The sequence below is a fragment of the Maniola hyperantus genome, chromosome 28, assembly GCF_902806685.2.
Source record: "Maniola hyperantus chromosome 28, iAphHyp1.2, whole genome shotgun sequence".
In the NCBI taxonomy this organism is placed as follows: Eukaryota; Metazoa; Arthropoda; class Insecta; order Lepidoptera; family Nymphalidae; genus Maniola; species Maniola hyperantus.
This window is the reverse complement of record NC_048563.1, coordinates 1,971,606-1,991,525: the sequence shown is the minus strand read 5'-3', so window position 1 is coordinate 1,991,525 and position 19,920 is coordinate 1,971,606. Positions and strand designations below refer to the sequence as shown.

At 37.0% G+C, this 19,920-nt stretch overlaps 2 protein-coding genes across 4 annotated transcripts; one reads left to right on the top strand and one right to left on the bottom strand.

Moving 5' to 3' along the window:
- Positions 1-122: 122 nt before the first annotated feature.
- Positions 123-4,114, top strand: LOC117995103 (EEF1A lysine methyltransferase 2). 3 transcript variants are annotated; one of them, XM_069508444.1, is made up of 6 exons: positions 123-389; positions 555-613; positions 682-884; positions 2,102-2,238; positions 2,577-2,736; positions 3,668-4,114. In XM_069508444.1, exons 3-6 carry the CDS (start codon positions 689-691, stop codon positions 3,823-3,825), a joined length of 651 nt encoding a protein of 216 aa, XP_069364545.1. In that variant the 5' UTR covers positions 123-389; positions 555-613; positions 682-688; the 3' UTR covers positions 3,826-4,114. The 3 variants fall into 3 exon arrangements, with proteins under 3 accessions (XP_069364545.1, XP_069364543.1, XP_069364544.1); XM_069508442.1 differs by lacking the exon at positions 555-613 and having other exon boundaries at positions 124-335; XM_069508443.1 differs by lacking the exon at positions 555-613 and having other exon boundaries at positions 124-351.
- A 9,126-nt stretch (positions 4,115-13,240) lies between these two features.
- LOC117995096 (motile sperm domain-containing protein 2-like) lies at positions 13,241-16,479 on the bottom strand. Its single transcript, XM_034983094.2, has one exon. It carries the CDS (start codon positions 16,347-16,349, stop codon positions 14,997-14,999), a length of 1,353 nt encoding a protein of 450 aa, XP_034838985.1. The 5' UTR covers positions 16,350-16,479; the 3' UTR covers positions 13,241-14,996.
- Between the last annotated feature and the right edge of the window lie 3,441 nt (positions 16,480-19,920).

Genomic DNA, 19,920 nt, shown 5'->3' with positions numbered 1-19,920 from the left:
AGCCGTAACGCCTGTTGAAAAAAGTCCACTGAAAGTCTGAAACAAAGGTCTGAAACATTTATCCATATCTACTACCTATATTGCATTTATCCCTATTCAATTAATCCATAGAGTAAAGTAATACACTGAATTAATCTGTGCATGTGATTAAGCTTGAGTCTGTGGTTATTGTTTTTAATTTGAAAACTTTTCGATTTTTACCAAATTTTTACAAAATATTTTACTGTGGAACCCCGAATCTTTCCAAAATTGAGGAATATAATATATCGCAAAAGCGAAGACGAGATAAATTCACTAATTACTACAGCACAAGACACAAGTAACAAGTTGAATAGGTTAACATTACATTTTGTTAGTTTTATTTTTTATTATAATTATTTATTGTAATAGTGTGGCTAATTCCTTTGTACACAATCTCTAAACTAAACTAAAATATCACGTCTAAATCTATTGCTATCCCTTTCATAATGTTGCTTGCGGAAAAGGAAAGCACTAGATTTAGACCTGTTAATTTAGTTTAGTTTAGAGATTGTGTACTAGAGAATCGGCCTCAATTGTGTCTCTATTCGTTTGTACGCGCATTGAGTAATTCGAAGTTTCAAAGCAAATTCGGGTACGGCATCCTAAAAAGTGGGATAGTGCATTTATAATGTAAGTTGTAACTAAGGATTTGTTCCACAGATCCAACATGGAGGAATCCGAATTGGATTCATCGGAGTTAGGCACCCATAAATACTGGAAGGAAGCTTATACCAAGGAAATAAGTAACTTTGAAGACCACGGCGACCCGGGGGACATCTGGTTCGGAGAAGATAGCGCTTTTAGAGTCATTGACTGGATATGCAAGTGTGGTATTGATAAGGATACTGCAATAGTCGATTTAGGTAAGCTATTTCTTGTATGATCACCCAGGAGACATGTTAGATAAAGGAATTGTAGCCAGGAATCAAACGGGAGACTCTTAGTAGCACCTCTAGTATGATGTAACAGAAATAAATAATTTTTAGGGTTCCATACCTCAAAAGGAAAAACTGAACCCTTATAGGATCACTTTGTTGTCTGTCTGTCTGTCAAGAAACCTACAGGGCACTTCCCGTTGACCTAGAATAATGAAATTTGGCAGCAAGGTGAGTCTTATAGCTGGCATTAGGGGAAAAATCTGAAAACCGTGAATTTGTGGTTACATCACACAAAAAAAAATTAAATTGTAGTCATAAACTAATAATTAGTATTTTCAATATTCGAAGTAACATAATTATATCAAGTGGGGTATCATATGAAAGGGCTTCACCTGTGCATTCTGAAACGGATTTATTTTTATTTTTATGCATCATAGTTTTTGAATTATCGTGCAAAATGTCGAAAAAATACGACTGTAGTACGGAACCCTCGTTGGGCGAGCCTGACTCGCACTTTGCCGGTTTTTTTAGCCAAGTTTATTATGCAGACCAATGTTCCCCTTTCCCCTCCAACTAAGTGTAAAGCTTGAGCTAGGAGTAGGTACGACAATTTAGTGCAACGGGTGGGGTTTGAACCGTCTACCTTTCGGATTTCAGTCCGCTCCTTTAACTGTTGAGCTATTGAGGCTTTTGACTCCGAACCGGCAATCAGAATTCAGAACCTATGGAAACATTAAGTTTTTTTGTTCGCCTGTAAAATTAGTAAAGAATCGTCATCATCATCAACCGATAGACATCCACTGCTGGACATAGGTCTCTTGTAGGGACTTCCACACGCCACGGTCTTGCCCTGCCGCCATCCAGCGGCTCCCTGCGACTCGTCTAATGTCGTCCGTCCACCTAGTGGGGGGCTCTTCCAACCCGCGTCTTCCGGTGTGAGGTCACCATTCCAGCACCTTGTGACCCCAACGTCTACCGGTTGTACGAACTATGTGCCCTGCCCATTGCTACTTCAGCTTTGCAACCCGTTTAGCTATGTTGGTTACACTAGTTCTCCTACAGATCTCCTCATTTCTGATTAGATCACGTAGAGAAACTCCGCACATAGCTCTCTCCATCGCCCGCTGAGTGACTCTGAGCTTTTCTCTCCATCGCCCGCTGTAAAGAATAGATTAAGAAATTTTGTTTTTTTTTTATTTCAGGTTGTGGCAACGGTTACACACTGTCAGAACTGGCGAAAGAGGGTTTTACAAACCTACTGGGCGTAGATTATTGCACAGAGGCCATCACTTTAGCTGAGAAAGTTGCTAAGAGTGAATACCCTATGTTGAAATTTCAGGTAAGCATTCTTTTTTTGGGTTTATTGACGACCTTTCTGGCGCAGTGATAAGCGCTGTGGTCTTATTAGTGGGAGGTCCCGGGTTCGATTCCTGGCAGGGGTTGGAATTTTATAATTTCTAAATTTCTGGTCTGGTAGGAGGCTTTGGCCGTGGCCACCTACCGGCAAAGCCGTGCCGCCAAGTGATTTACCGTCCCGGTACGATGCTGTGTAGAAACCAAAAGGGGCATGGGTTTAATAAAAACCGCCATACCGTCTACCACGCTGGCCAAGTGCGGATTGTAAATACCTTACTCAGAATTTGGTAAAATAAATATGATTTCAACGTTTTTTTGCAGGTATTCGATATAATAACAGGCGATGTGAAACATCTAGGCAGTAAATTTGGTCTAGCTCACGACAAGGGCACCTATGATGCTGTGAGCCTGAATCCAGACAATGCGAAGGAAAATAGACGGAAATATATAGAACAAATAGTTAACTTGTTAACAGATACTGGTAAGTCTTGCTCTAATACTCAAGAGCCTCGATAGCTCAACGGGTAAAGGAGTGGACTGAAAACCGAAAGGTCCGCCCGTTGCACTATTGTCTTACCTACTCCTAGCACAAGCTTGACGCTTAGTTGGAGAGGAAAGGGGAATATTAGTCATTAACATGGCTAATATTCTTTAAAAAAAAAAAACTGGATGACATTCTCTCTCTATTGGCTGACATTCTCCCCCTCAATTTGTCTTCCATCATCACCCAATAGGGTCAGAGTGTGACTCGTTGGGAAGTGGGAAGTCATCAACTCATAGTTTAGGGTTCCGTACCTCAAAAGGAAAAACGGAACCCTTATAGGATCACTTTGTTGTCTGTCTGTCAAGAAACCTAGAGGGTACTTTCCGTTGACCTAGAATCATAAAATATGGCAGGAAGGTAGGTCTTATAGAAGACTTGCGGGTAAAAATCTGAAAACCGTGAATTTGTGGTTAAATCACACAATAAAAATTAAATTGTGGTCATAAACTAATAATTAGTATTTTCAATATTCGAAGTAAGATAATTATATCAAGTGTGGTATCATATGAAAGGGCTTCACCTGTGCATTCTAAAACGAACTTTTATTTATTTTTATGCATCATAGTTTTTAAATAATCGTGCAAAATGTCGAAAAAATACGACTGTAGTACAGAACCATCGTCGCGCGAGCCTGGCTCGCACTTGGCCGGTTTTTTCCCATTGAGTCACACAGTTACTATAGAACGCGTTAGGTCGAGATGGTAGTTGGGGTGTATGGAGATATATCCGTCCTCGGGATGCAAGCTATCTCTGTACCAAATTTCGTCAAAATCGGTAACAGATGGGTCGTGAAAAGCTAGCAGATAGACAGACAGACATCCTTTATAATATTAGGTATGGATAGTATGGATTATGTTTTATTTTTCAGGTCTATTCGTAATAACTTCGTGCAACTGGACGGACGCTGAGCTGATGAGGCATTTTGCGGAAAAAATGAAATTCAAGTGTGTGATACCAACACCACAGTTCAAATTCGGCGGGAAGGTTGGCAGCGTGGTGTCGTCTGTTGTCTTTGAAAAGATATAGATAATAATATAATATTATTATTATTTTTAATAGACTAAGCAGCCTTCGCTGATGCGTCTGCGAGTGCTTGGAGTTTTCCAAATGTTTGTCCAATCTATTCTTGAACTGGTTAACAGAACTTGACATAACCACATCCTTAGGCAATGTATTCCATATGTGAACAACTCTGTTGGTCAGAAAGTGTTTTAATGGATTTGACGATGGCAATTGATATTGTAGCTTCATATCACGTCCCCTAAATCTAGCATTGCTCCTTTTCAGATAATACTAATAAATTATTCTTTTGTAATCTATGGTTTTATTATAAGTAGCCATGAACAGTGCGACAAGGCTATCTTGGCGCGTGGCGAAAATCGGAACTAACGTTACCTTCAAGTGTCCCCTTTGTTCTTAGTTTGAATATTCTAGGCGTTTGTTCTCCAACAGCGCCCTCCTATCAATGTCATTGAAGTGCCAAGAGAACCTTGTCGCACTGTACAGATCTTATGGTGATATCCTGATATCAGACGGTTCATCTTTAGGTTCCCGTACCTCAAAAGGAACCCACAATATAGGATCACTTCGTTGTGTCATGAAATTTGGCGGGTAGGTAGGTCTTATAGTAGACATTCTGGGAATAATCTGAAAACCCTGAATTTTTGGTTACATCACACAAAAAAAACCGGCCAAGTGCGAGTCAGGCTCGCGCAATGAGGGTTCCGTACTACAGTCGTATTTTTTCGACATTTTGCACGATAATTCAAAAACTATGATGCATAAAAATAAATAAAAATCTGTTTTAGAATGTACAGGTGAAGACCTTTCATATGATACCCCACTTGATATAGTCACTTCGAAAGTTGAAAATACTAATTATTAGTTCATGACCACAATTTAATTTTTTTGTGTGATCTAACGCTAAATTCACAGTTTTCAGATTTTTCCCCAAATGTCAGCTATAAGATCTACCTACCTGCCAAATTTCATGATTCTAGGTCAACGGGAAGTGCCCTGTAGGTTTCTTGACAGACAGACAGACAGACAACAAAGTGATCCTATAAGGGTTCCGTTTTTCCTATTGTTAGCGACATTGCTTTGCCTACAGTTGAATTTAAAAAAAGAATTATGAGGAGAGGTAAAAAATGGCGGCAATAAGAGCGGGAGCTATTGATTTGAAGCAGGGAAAATTAGAATTTATAATTATGTCTTGAAGAAGTTAATAGTTTAGAACTAAGATTGAAGTTTATTAAGTATTGTCTAAATGGAATAAAGTCAGTTCCTATAAGTTGAGGATATTTTTATTAGTTCAGAAGTGGGATTACTCATCGCCCACAATTTTGTGAGTACCTATTTTTATTCGTTTATTAAAGTACCTATGTACTTTGAGTGTTAAATTGAGTTTTGATTTTGTCTCGACTAAAATGCAGAACATAGATATTATAATAATTTATATTTTAAAATATTCAAATGGACTTTAGGAAAAGTCCGGAATCATAAACAATAGAGTAGTATTATATTAGGGTATAGAGTTATCACTCGCGGAAAATATTATACGAAACCATCAAGGAAATCAGCGCTCCTAGTAGTTGGTGTACGAACTAATTTTCTTAGATATACCCATAACTATGGTTCTGTTGTTCTGCTATATATAGCCCTTATCCTACACCTATTGTTGTTATAATTTTTCGAGGTTATTTTGATACAAGTTTATCTCTTTCATTGTTGTTGCTTAATATTTAACATAGTAACAATGAAAGAGGTAAAACTTGTGTCTAAGTTGAGTGTGAACTATTTAAAACAAAAGTAATATCATCACAATATCTTTGTTTTATTAAACTTAATAAAGTATAACATAGCATTTTAAATTAAAAAAAAAACCAGTAACGTCGTGTCTAGTGTTTACTGTCCAAATTCTGGACGAATCCGAATGAAAAATGTAGTAAAACACACCGACCAAAAAAAAAAGGGTAAAAAAAAAAACTGGGTGAAACATAAAATAAAGGTTTATTTATTTACTTTTTTTAGTTTACGGCCCTGGATAACAGTCCTTTAAGGCCTTTATTTATTAACTACACTTCATTGACCACAGATCGATAATTTTTTTTACTGGTTTTACGGCTCTGGGTTCTAGCTCTTTTGAGCCTACCAATAACTTATAGGATAACAATATACTTAGTAGATAATCTATGGGATAACCTAACCCGGGAGAATCGGGAAGTGAGAAAAGTTGTATGATGTCAAACTAATTAATGTCGATTTATTATTTCATCAAAATGTAGAAATTTAATAATTTTAAAATGAATAGGGCATTAGGAGGCAATCAATCAGTTTATTGATTTATAAAATGTTTATAAGAATTTATATTACAGTCGAAATTATTAAAATAATACACTAGGTATATTTTGATTATTTTAACAAAAAAAAAATATATATGCGTATAACGAAACGTGTAACGATTCTAGAGAAAAAGTATGCCGGCATTAAAAATAATCTTTGGTATTGCTACTACAAATATTATTAGCTGTTGATGTACAAACTACCTATATCAGTTCATATTTCCATAGTTTTGCTCGAAGTAAAAAGCACCGTGACATAAACGTCGTTAACACTTTTCCCGATGATAAAACAGTTTAAAACACTCACTAACGCCTTGTGGTCCACGAACAACATATCAAATATACCTACACGTAAAATTCATTCTTTTTATCCATGATTTAAGCAAAATTTTTATTAAAAATGAAATGAAAACAAAATTAAGATCCACAGAGTAAACTAAAATGCTAGTTTGACGTTTCGCATTCTTTAATTTCTTTAGACATTGCAACCACAGACGAAAAATGTATGAATGTTAGGGACCGTACACATCGATAATTCGTTCAGAATCGGAAATTGATCGAGTTATTTAAATCAAATTATTTTAATATAAATAAATAAAATGTTTTTATTTCGACCAACAAGGATCATATTGGTGTTAGTAATTACACGAAACTTAAACCTAATTGTTAGTAATTATTAATATTAGTGTTAGTAATTACACGAAACTTAAACCTATTTGTTAGTAAAAAATCTATAACTATTTAAATTAGGACAGGATCGATTTGCCAGCACGTGAATCATACAACAGTGATTCAAGTACTGGCAGTCGATCCTGTCAGAAAATACCTTCAGGAGGCCATTGGGGCTGGACCGGACTCTACGCAACAGGGATGTGCACCGCTTTCGCATAGTAGTATAAAAACAGTCTACATGCGCCTCGGCGAACATCCCTGACGCGCTGCAGAATCTGGGCAGCCCCATCAGCATCCTGAATGCATTATTATATTGTACACGCAGGGCATTGTACTGCTTTTGCGTGTAATCGATCCACAGGCTGCTCGTGTAGAAGGAGGTGCAATATGCTCTGAAAAGAGCGATTTTGACGGCTACAGAACAACGAGCAAACCTGCGGACGATCATGTTCGCCCTAACAGACAACGCCCTGCGTTCTCTCTCTATATCTGCATCGTCTTTCAGGTCAGAGGATATAACATGCCCCAGGTATTTAAACTGCTCCACTCTCTTTAGTGGAGTCTCATACAGCTTTATAGGTGGTACAGTGGGAGGAAGTGTTTTTCCCCTGGCCTGAAAGACCATGCATTCACTCTTCTTGACATTGTAGGTCAAGCCGTGACTGTGGGCATAGGTCTCACAAATGCCCAACAGTTTCGTGATACCACAGACAGACGCACTCAGCAACACCATGTCGTCTGCATAACTAATGTTATTGAGACACGCTCCATCAATATGACATCCGACACGCGTACTGCTAAGTGCCTCTATCAGCGCATTGACGTAGAGGTTGAAAAGCTTAGGCGAGGTTAAGCCCCCCTGCCTCACGCCACACTCCAACCTATAAGGCCTAGAAAAGCTTTCCGACCATCGCACGCATATAGCATATAGCATTGTGTACAACAGAATCGGCCCCATTGTTTACGAACCATCAATAGATATATAAAGTTATTTTATATTGCGTTCTCGTAATAATGTTTACGGACTTATAAGTTTTGCAAGTACATAAAATGAAAATATAATTCTTTACATCAGAGTTAATTCATTCAAACGTCCACATTCCCAATATAGTTAGTTCAGCAATAGCGCATCACTAGAGGTCAAGTCAAAATAAAGTCACGTGATCAGTATCGCCATATTTGTTATCTTTTTGGATCAATCATAAATTGGAATGCAGCTGTATAGGTGTAGTATGCATATTTCGATTCGTTCCTCGAAAAGGCAAAGGTCGTAGATCATGCAGCCTGGTGAATCGTAGATGACTTAAAATATTTTAATTGTGATATAATTTTTTGTAAAATTAAAAAAAAAAATTACTAAACAGCACATTAAAAAAAAATCTGAAAAAATATTCTTAGGCCCGCCAGCCTGATTTTCTGCAATTTGCGTCATTACCCGACCGAACCGGTATAAATACAGCCGCTGCCACGTGATTTGCGCATTTTCTCTGGCAAATATCGAGCGGTAAGGTCGTTTTGGTGATCGGTGCAATTTGCAGTAAGTCTTTCCATTATTTTAATGTTTTATTTGATTTGATTACTTTGATGTTTTACTTTTAAAGTCATAAGAAGGTAAATCTCTGTTTGTTGATTCGATATTTCTGTTTTCATTCATTTGTGTTTAAAAGCATAACCTAATTGTAAATAAATCATTTATTTTGATAAAATGACTGTTATTTTTAATAAAATCCGCTTCTGGTTCCTAAAAATATATATTTGCGCAAAAAATTATGCGCGGGAATCGTAATAAAAAAATTAATCTTTTACTCTTGAAAGTTAAACGTTTTTAAAACACGACAATTAACAATAATAAATTATGTACCACCTTTTAATGGTGATTTTGTTGCTGCTTTGTTTTTATTTCTGTTTCAGCAAGAATCTGTAATGATGATCAAGATGTAAATGCGGTACAATTTAAAGATCATAGTTTGATAAAGAGATTGATGTCATACAAGAAACAAAATTTATAAGCTATTGAAATATGCAGAAGATATTACTTATAGCAAAATGTGCCATGTTATTGCCAGGACGTTGTGGATAATATGATGACGATCACGATAAGACAATGAGACTATTAGTTTGCGGCCATCAGGTTGGTGAGCGGGCCACCATGGCGTAAATGATATAATTAATTAAGATGATGATTAAGATGATGATTAAAATGATGATTAAAATGATGATTAAGATGATAAGAGAAAGAGACTATTAAGTTTGCGACCATAGGCTAGTGAGCGGGCTGCCATGGCGTAAATGATATAGTTAGTTAAAGATGACAATTAATAATAAGTGAGTATATCTCTTAAGTTACACTGCATTTACACATTTAAAGAACTCAGATACTGCTTAATTGTTTTTATTTTGTTCCTTTCAGGCATCATTGACGTAACGATCGTGGATATTTTACTGATGTCATGACGTTGTGGATATGATGACGATCACCATAAGAGAATGAGACTATTAGTTTGCGGCCATCAGGATGGTGAGCGGGCCACCATGGCGTAAATGATATAGTTAATTAAGATGATGATTAAGATGATGATTAAAATAATGATTAAAATGATGATTAAGATGATAAGAGAATGAGACTATTAAGTTTGCGACCATAGGCTAGTGAGCGGGCTGCCATGGCGTAAATGATATAGTTAGTTAAAGATGACAAGTAATATTAAGTGAGTATATCTCTTAAGTTACACTGCATATTTTACACATTTAAAGAACTCAGATACTGCTTAATTGTTTTTATTTTGTTCCTTTCAGGCATCATTGACGTAACGATCGTGGATATTTTACTGATGTCATGACGTTGTGGATATGATGACGATCACCATAAGAGAATGAGACTATTAGTTTGCGGCCATCAGGATGGTGAGCGGGCCACCATGGCGTAAATGATATAGTTAATTAAGATGATGATTAAAATAATGATTAAAATGATGATTAAGATGATAAGAGAATGAGACTATTAAGTTTGCGACCATAGGCTAGTGAGCGGGCTGCCATGGCGTAAATGATATAGTTAGTTAAAGATGTCAATTAATAATAAGTGAGTATATCTCTTAAGTTACACTGCATTTACAAATTTAAAGAACTCAGATACTGCTTAATTGTTTTTATTTTGTTCCTTTCAGGCATCATTGACGTAACGATCGTGGATATTTTACTGATGTCATGACGTTGTGGATATGATGACGATCACCATAAGAGAATGAGACTATTAGTTTGCGGCCATCAGGATGGTGAGCGGGCCACCATGGCGTAAATGATATAGTTAATTAAGATGATGATTAAGATGATGATTAAAATAATGATTAAAATGATGATTAAGATGATAAGAGAATGAGACTATTAAGTTTGCGACCATAGGCTAGTGAGCGGGCTGCCATGGCGTAAATGATATAGTTAGTTAAAGATGACAAGTAATAATAAGTGAGTATATCTCTTAAGTTACACTGCATTTACACATTTAAAGAACTCAGATACTGCTTAATTGTTTTTATTTTGTTCCTTTCAGGCATCATTGACGTAACGATCGTGGATATTTTACTGATGTCATGACGTTGTGGATATGATGACGATCACCATAAGAGAATGAGACTATTAGTTTGCGGCCATCAGGATGGTGAGCGGGCCACCATGGCGTAAATGATATAGTTAATTAAGATGATGATTAAAATAATGATTAAAATGATGATTAAGATGATAAGAGAATGAGACTATTAAGTTTGCGACCATAGGCTAGTGAGCGGGCTGCCATGGCGTAAATGATATAGTTAGTTAAAGATGACAATTAATAATAAGTGAGTATATCTCTTAAGTTACACTGCATTTACACATTTAAAGAACTCAGATACAGCTTAATTGTTTTTATTTTGTTCCTTTCAGGCATCATTGACGTAACGATCGTGGATATTTTACTGATGTCATGACGTTGTGGATATGATGACGATCACCATAAGAGAATGAGACTATTAGTTTGCGGCCATCAGGATGGTGAGCGGGCCACCATGGCGTAAATGATATAATTAATTAAGATGATGATTAAGATGATAAGAGAATGACCATAGGCTAGTGAGCGGGCTGTCATGGCGTAAATGATATAGTTAATTAAGGTGACAAGTAATAATAAGCATTATTGACGAACGATCATGGATGTTTTACTGATGTCATGACGTTGGGGATATGATGACGATCATAATAAGAGACTGAGACTATTAGTTTGCGGCCATTAGGCATCATTGACAATGATCATGAATATTAAACTGATGTCTATGTCTGTCTGATGTGTGAATGAGGACATTCTAAGAAAAGGATGGCCGAAACGAAATAATTGTTCGAATGTAACAATCATCCAAAGAAGTGGTTTGGTTTAAACAAAGATGGTGATTATGAGATTAAGATATAAGTATGAGTTTGATCAAATGAGAACCCCTGCCAAGAAAAGATGAAATTCTTCGAATGCAACAATCAACCAAAGAAGCGGTTTAGTTTAAGCAAAGGTGATGATTATGAGATTAAGATAAAACTATGAGTTTGATGGAATGAGAACCCTTGTCAAGAAAAGACGAAATTCTTCGAATGCAACAATCAACCAAAGAAATAGTTTGGTTGAAGTAAAGATGGTGATTATGAAATTAATATTAAACTATGAGTTTGATGAAATAAGAACCCCTGACAAGTTCGAATGTAACAATCATCCAAAGAAGTGGTTTGGTTAAACAAAGATGGTGATTATGAGATTAAGATATAAGTATGAGGTTGATGAAATGAGAACCCCTGCCAAGAAAAGATGAAATTCTTCGAATGCAACAATCAACCAAAAAAGCGGTTTAGTTTAAGCAAAGGTGATGATTATGAGATTAAGATAAAACTATGAGTTTGATGGAATGAGAACGCTTGTCAAGAAAAGATTAAATACTTCGAATGCAACAATCAACCAAAGAAATAGTTTGGTTTAAGTAATTATGTTTAGTTGATTATGAAATTAATATAAAGTTTGATAAAATAAGAAACCCTGACAAGAAAAGATGAAATTTTTCGAATTCAACCAAAGAAGTGGTTTGATTAATGAAAAGTTAGTGATCATGAAATCAAGATAAAACTATGAGTTTGATAGAATGAGAATCTCTTTCAATTGAGCCTGAATGTCTGAGGACAGACATGAAGTCAGAATGGCCGATTGTTAGCGACATTGCTTTGCCTACAGTTGAATTTAAAAAAAGAATTATGAGGAGAGGTAAAAAATGGCGGCAATAAGAGCGGGAGCTATTGATTTGAAGCAGGGAAAATTAGAATTTATAATTATGTCTTGAAGAAGTTAATAGTTTAGAACTAAGATTGAAGTTTATTAAGTATTGTCTAAATGGAATAAAGTCAGTTCCTATAAGTTGAGGATATTTTTATTACTTTTGAGGTACGGAACCCTAAAAACGTACGGAAATTTAGCGTGGTGCGCGCTTGCTCTTAAACATGGCTATACCGAAACAAACAAACTAAAAAATCTTCAGAACAATCTTTTTCTAAAAAAATTAAACAATTCATTAAATGAAACTATACAATATACATACTTGCTTATTTAATATTTAGTTCGCATGCAAAGTAAAATTAAAAAAGTTACAAAAGTTAACAATAAATTAATTAATTCTAGTATCATACCTACCTTCCCTTTTTATTCTTAAAAACCCGTCCTCAGTAGTGGCCCGTCGATGGGTTGACCACACAGACCACCACCTATAGACGCCTAATAGCGACACCCCCGATCGCCAAGCTTAGCATAAAAGTCGGCCCACGCCCGTTCCCTACCCTCATTCCGCACATTGTCTTGATTACGTGACTTTTGAGACCACCAATCACAACAAAGCATTCTCCCCTGTCCCCCGCCGACATTTTACGATTTTGTTTTCATGCAGAACCTTGTATATGCGTACTCTTGACTCACTTGAGGTTCTCTGTGGTTGACCATAATCGTGTAATGTACTCTGTGACCATAATCTTATCTATGTTTACTAATCACATACTAAAAGTCCCACAAATTGCTAATGCGCGTGGCCGCCATTTTAATGACGTCAGCACTTGACTAAAGTTTCGAGCGGATGGTATATTTTTATTTCGGCTGACGTCATTTCGATGTTAATGAGACATGGTTCCAGCGCAATAGCAATTTGCCGGACTATTATTAGTTCTCTCTGTCTGTCTGTTACCTATTCACAGCCCATCTGTTATACCAATTTTGAAATATGGTACAGAGATAGCTTGCATCCTGGGTACAGACATAGGCTTCGAACCCAAAAACCCAAGAGTTCCCACAGGGTTTTTAAACCTAAATCCACACTAAGACCCAGGGGTCATCGAGTTTAGGCTCCTATATATAAAAAGAAATTGTAAAAAATAAATTCGAAACAAAAATTTAATAACATACTTAGCATCTAGATACTTAGTACAAATATTTTTATCATATTTCTAAAAAACTCTAATACTAATACTTTTTCTAGGGTTCCGTACCCAAAGGGTGCCAACAGGACCCTATTACTAAGCCACCACTGTCCGTCCGTCTGTCTGTCAGCGGTCTGTATTTCCTGAACTGCAATGGGTAGAGAGTTGACACAGACTGCTGCTAACGCTATGTAAACAATTCCTAATAAAAATTTCAAAATGGCTACCATTAAAATTAATAAAGTGTTGTATCTCGAACGACGGTACGGAACCCTTCGTGTGCGAATCCGACACGCGCTTGACCAATTTTTTTTCTAATTCTAGATTAATTTAAATATAGGCAAATAAAAAAATGCAAAATTCGGAATTACAAATTTAAATTCAAAAGATATCATCTCTAACTACTTTGTAGGAATGCCCTTTTTTAGTTTTTAAAAGTATTACATCTTTAAAGTATTTATAATCATTATTTTGTACCTATACTCTTATAACAAGTGATAATTAAAAAAAATCAAAAACAACTGCCATGTCCAAAAACTAATAAACATTCATATTTGAAAATTAGCTGATGCCCGCGACTTCGTCCGCGTGGAATTAGTTTTTTAAAATTCGGAATTTTCTATCCCTATCTATGTGAAATGAAATGAAATTAATCGTGCCCATTATCTACAATTTCCCAGAGATTTAAGAGTTTCCACAGGATTTTTAAAAAGCTAAATCCACGCGCATGAACTCGCGGGCATCAGCTATACCCTATCCGCGAAAAGAAGTTATTATAGTGCACTCTCTGTCACGTAATTTCATGCAAATGATAGAGACAAAAACCTCAGTGGGCGTTAAACATTTTGAGATACCAACCAATCACAAACGAAACTATGTTTTCGAATGTTTCTTGAAAACATGTTTGTGACACTCTGTGCCCAGGCTGGCCTAAAAGCCAATAATTAGGAACTGAATTGATTGAACATGTTTGTGATTGGTTGGTGACTGGAAATGGTTAACAACCACTGAGTTTTTTGTCGCTATCATTTGCATGGGATTACATAACAGAGAGAGCCCTATATAGAACCTGACAGGTCGAATCGGGTCATGGGGAGGGGGGATGCCCCGCACACCCGCACCTCAAATACTTTAGATAACAAAATTAGAAATGAACTAACTAGATTTAATTTAAAATATAAGCTAAAATCCTATTATATTAACAAATTGTAATGATCCCCATTTGTATAAAATGTAATGTAATAAATAAGTGTTTCTATAAACAATTTACATTGTTTATAGAAGCACTATTATTATGTATTAAGAAGTAGACGGATAGACACACTTTTCAAACCTTCGTGGTTTTTTGCTGTGTCTAAATTGGATTTCTTAAACATTCTTTATGTTGGTAATTTAAAAAAAAAAGTTGCCATTTTGACCTGTCGCATACTATACTAACTTCTCTCTATATTTCCACCTTAAACCTAGTAATTTGGTAACATCCTAAACATGCAATCTTCACTAATTTGCTAAGTCTTTAGACTGATCACAAATCACACTGAATAAAATAAACCTTAAAGCCCAAAACTACTTAGCGATATGCAATTGTTTAACTAAATGCATTAAACTACAACATTTGACGTACAATAACGTATTAATGATTAACAGAATTATAGACAGGCAGTACAAGGTTATATACATATTGATAGTGGTGTCAAATACCACTAGCATTGAAGGCTAGATGCGTTCACAGTATCTATCGTTGCCATTCGTGTTTTGGTAAACGAGGAGTCCCAATATCACGGCAACAAAAGTTAAGAGTAACGTAAGAAATTGGTACAGTTTAACAGTATCAATTTGACGGTGCAACATTTCATAGCTCATTTGGAGATTGTTCAATGCATTCGCAATCGATTCTGGCTTTTCTTGATTAACAACTTCCAAATTGCCATTTTTCGGTAAATCTTTAACTGGGAACTGGCATTTGAGTCTGTATTCATCGACTTTGCTGCCAGAGGAATTTGCCCATATGTCACTCAGTTCCTTTTGTGACAAATCCGTTTTAGGAATCTGCACGGACATGACTAAGAACATGTCTTTCATTACGTTACGGAGTTGGAAGCCAGGTTGGACAACGATGAGTATCGTTTGAGTTTGACCTTTAGTTAGTACACCAGAACTTGGTCGTACACGGAATTTCTCGGGCGACGTTGTTCTAATTTTAAACGATATGGCACCATCGTCCATGTTAGTTATCACAAACTGGCCAGTTACCTCTTCGTTCTCGTTCTTAAAGATTATCATGTTATTTGGATTTAAACGCAGCATTTCTCCTGGTGAGTGATCCCCTTGTTCTGCAAACGTTACTTTCTTTGGAGTACTACTTTTGCCTTCCGGAACAAATTCAAATTCGTAATTATCTTGGCCGCCCCAACACGTTAACGCTTGATCTGGTGTAACAAACTCGTGTAATGACTCTTGAGATACAAACTTCATTTTCTCAACAGCTCGTGCTGGTAGTAACGTTTTAACTATTTTAAACGCCGCAGACAGAACCCATGGCATGTTATAAATTAGTATATAGTTTAAAAAACTCGGATAGTAACTCTTAAATAGTGATATTACGTACTTAATCAATTCCATGTCCAAGTTATTTAAACCGCATCCATCTAAATCGAAAAATAATGTTATTTTGTTTCCATTTTCCTCGCGTTCAATACGATCGAACAAGTATATGATTACTTTTTTCAGTTCTTCGAAGTCTTTGGCACCTTTCACGTGTTTTTTTAACTTGGCTATCAGAAGTAGGCATCCGTCGATATCACGTCCGTGAGGAAAGAAGGTACCTTCAAGTATGTAATCCATTTTGATGTTGTTCTCGTTTATTTCATTGGCGGATACAGATTTCCGCCAATTGAATATCTCCCACAGCAAGTCTGCAGCCTGTTTCGGGTCATTTTCACAGTGCTTCATCACGCGTTTCAAATATTTCTCGTCCTTAACCCGATCCAAGTCCAAAGTATGGAACCCATGGTCAGGGTTTTCTCTTAGTTTCACTGTTATCAAATTCCGTAGATCGGCTGTCGTCATTTTTGTACGTCTATCACAACTCACTCTATGAATTAACGGCGGACCTTTAAAACCACATGAATAAACAGCGGAAATATTAATTTAATGATTTTTAGGGTACCTACAACCTACTAAGCACTTTTGTTGACGGTTATTGTCATTTTTGTTTTGACATTTCCGGCGATGGCGTGTGAGAGGACGTTTCTCACAGTGTTTCCACTCATAATTTTGGTTTTACCAAGTTTCTATAGAAATTCTCCCCAATTCCAATTGGTCAAAATACCTTGATTTCTTCTTCTTTTCTTGTCTATGGCTCTTTGTACTGCGGTTTTGTGGTCCGCAATAATTCTGCCAATGTCAATTCATACCTTGATTTATAATAGGCCAAATTACCATATTGATGTGCCTCCGGAAAACATACAGCATTTATGTATGAAGAAGCAATTATGTACTCACCGCATATATGCGCGCTTCATCCATAAACATGTATATTCCTATGCAATAATGTAGTTTACCTTACCGGATATAGGGGCGCTAGTGTCTCACCCAGCAAGGCAGTGAGCCGCTGCCATCTTGGATGTCATAGCGTTGTGTACTTTCGCCGCGTGCGCGTCGAATCTAAAATTATATCGTTAATTCCGTCTTCCTTTGCAAAAAAAATTATTTTCAATAAGTGCAATAAATGTGATAATACGGTGATCATGATATATATTTTCTTATTATTTCGTAATATTACCGTGGGGACATTTTGGTTGGACCCCACGTGCGCGAACAATGTCGATAGGCTACGTAAGCTAATCGATCTGGTGTTTCGCGCTTATTGGTGCCTGAGAGGGCTCTTGAAAAAGGGGATACCTCGACATCCAGCAGCGATTCAAGCAACGAGCAGGATTGAGAGTGACTCCCGAGAGAAACGGCGAGAAATTACCAGGTAACGATCGATCCTCGGATCGATGCGTTATACAACCAGGTGAGTTTTCTTACATATCTTATAATGCATTTACCATATTGTGTATCTAATGCAAATGAGATGCTAATTGAGAAACCAAATTAAACAAATGGCGATTTGGTTGACGAACGTGTCGACACCGACACCGAAATCTAAATCTGGATCTAGGTTTCTTTAATACAAATTTTGGCGAGGAAAAGTCCCAATGGTTACCTATAATCGGTTATTGAATCTATTTATTTTATGGACAAAGTTAATTGAGTGCAATTTAAATTTTACGCCAGTGAATCGAATGATAACATTTTATCTCGCCCACGTGGCGAGATGTTGGTTATAACAAGACATTGGTTAAATTGCTCATTTAAAGGGGTTTCGTAAACTGAAAATAACGGAGAACTGTACTCACTAAACAATAGCTAACACTTATTTGGCCCCACTGAGGACATCATGGCCGTTACCACCAATGCTTTATTATACCAAACAGAACTCAGTTAAGAATCCAGATACCCCCTTTAATAAATGACTGAAACATTCAGATGATAAAGTCGCCCTTTGGTCTAAGTATCTCCTGCATTTTTATTCTTTTGAATATAATGATTAGCAATAAAGATGGTTAAATAAATAAATAACATTCAGCAAATCATCTTTGTCTTAAAAATTATCAGAACAAACTTTACAAATTGTTTGGGTAACAGGCGAATGTATAGCATAATATATTATGTAAGGCGCAGGAGATGAATATCAGACAGAATTTTCATGGAGATGTTTATTTTAAATACTCTAAGGAAATTTTGGATACGGTATTTGCATATGTCAAAAGTGAATGGTTTCTCAGTGATGGCTGAATGGAGGGTCTTCCACTGGAAGCCTCTCGGACCTCACATATCTGATATGTGAGGTCCGCACCCTTTGTTAGTTTTGGGTGTGATAACCATTTTAAATTATTGATTAAGCTGGAAAAGTACGTCAAATCATTGTGACGTCACATGCCAGTGTTTCATGGGGCCTCGCGTGCTGAGCGTGTGTTTTAACGCTTTATAGGATACTGATTTGACTAGTTGTCAAATACCGGATTGGCTTTTAACAATAGTGACGAGGTTCTTTTTGGATAAAGCAACACTCACTGCGTTTATGCAATCCCCTGGTGGCCCATATTTATAAATATTACAGCTATAAATGCCTACAATCGAAAAACCTATCCAACACAATATGTTACAGGTTATGTAATGACATTCTAATATCGTTGGCAAGCTTTTGGTGCAAACAGTTTTTGTAAATGTCAATTACGGTATTTCGAATACCCTAATACAAGAAACTACCCCCGGTAATGCCCACAAAACAAATAATGCAACATGCAACCTGGTCACCTGTCACGACTTAAATGACACAAGAATTACTGGACCAAAACTAGTAGAAGTGGTTCACAAGGAAATGCCCAGTTTTATCTCCGAGCTTTTTCTGCGGAAGGAAAACGTTGGATCGATGCGTCTGATTTTCGACCCTCGAGAACGAAACAAATTTGTGAAACAAAACTATCCCGTCTGATTTGTCATACCGGTTCGTAGCTTTCTACAACAAAAGTTGGACAACCTGTCTAATTTTTGGGTCTGGCGGCAGCGCCCCACCTGTAACATGCTCGGTTGCGGAAACCTTGCATGCGAAGGAATGTCGAGTGCTAGTCTACCTAGACGACTTCCTTCTGGTCAATCAAGACCAATCCAAGTTATGTCTTCAGGCTGCGGAAGCCGTGAGGCACTTGGAACTTCTGGGCTGGCAATTCTGGTCAACTAAGACCAATCCAGGTTATTCCTTCACGCTGCGGAAGCGTGAGGTCCTTGGAACTTCGGGGCAGGGGGATCAATTACCAAAAGCCAACGTCCATACCATGTTGAAGACACCGGTTCTCGTCCGATCACCGAAGTTAAGCAACATCGGGATCAATTACTAAAAGTCAATTCTAACACTCACACAAGACCTACAATACCTGGGTATTCGTTGGCAGACTATAAGAAAATTCAATGTTCTTGCCCATAATAAAGAGTAAAAAACTATCAACGAGACCTTTGAGAGAATTATTACTGAAAATATCTGAAATCACTCTTCACGAAATGCAACGGTTGCTAGGACAGTCAGACTTCGCCAGTTTAGTAACTCCCAGAAGCAGACTACATTCTGATCAGATCCAAATACGCCTCAAACGTTTCGATAATATGTTTTAGACTGCTGAATCCACAATCGTGGAACAGGGAATGACATGGCGGCGCGGAACCACATGTCTCAGGCTGCCAATATGTACACCTAAAACCTGCCATCCACTGCTTGGCGAATAATGCCTCTGATTGGCTTTTAGTGCCCAATTAAACGGGAAATTAATGCCAGAAACTTGGTGAGTGCATCAAAAATGATAGCACAGCAATAGAAGGAACTTTATGCAGTTATAGTGGCAATTGAAGACAGCACAAGAACTCTGTAAAAATCGCAAGTCTTAGTTCAATCGAACACTCATTCGTTCACTCACTCGTTCGTTCTAACGTTCATTTTAATGAACAAAGTCGTGGGTTTTACTGATTCTAACAATCGAACTCCCGCACATAACAGATTACATTATTGGCTCAAGGCTGTCACGAGGAAAACCTCCCACAG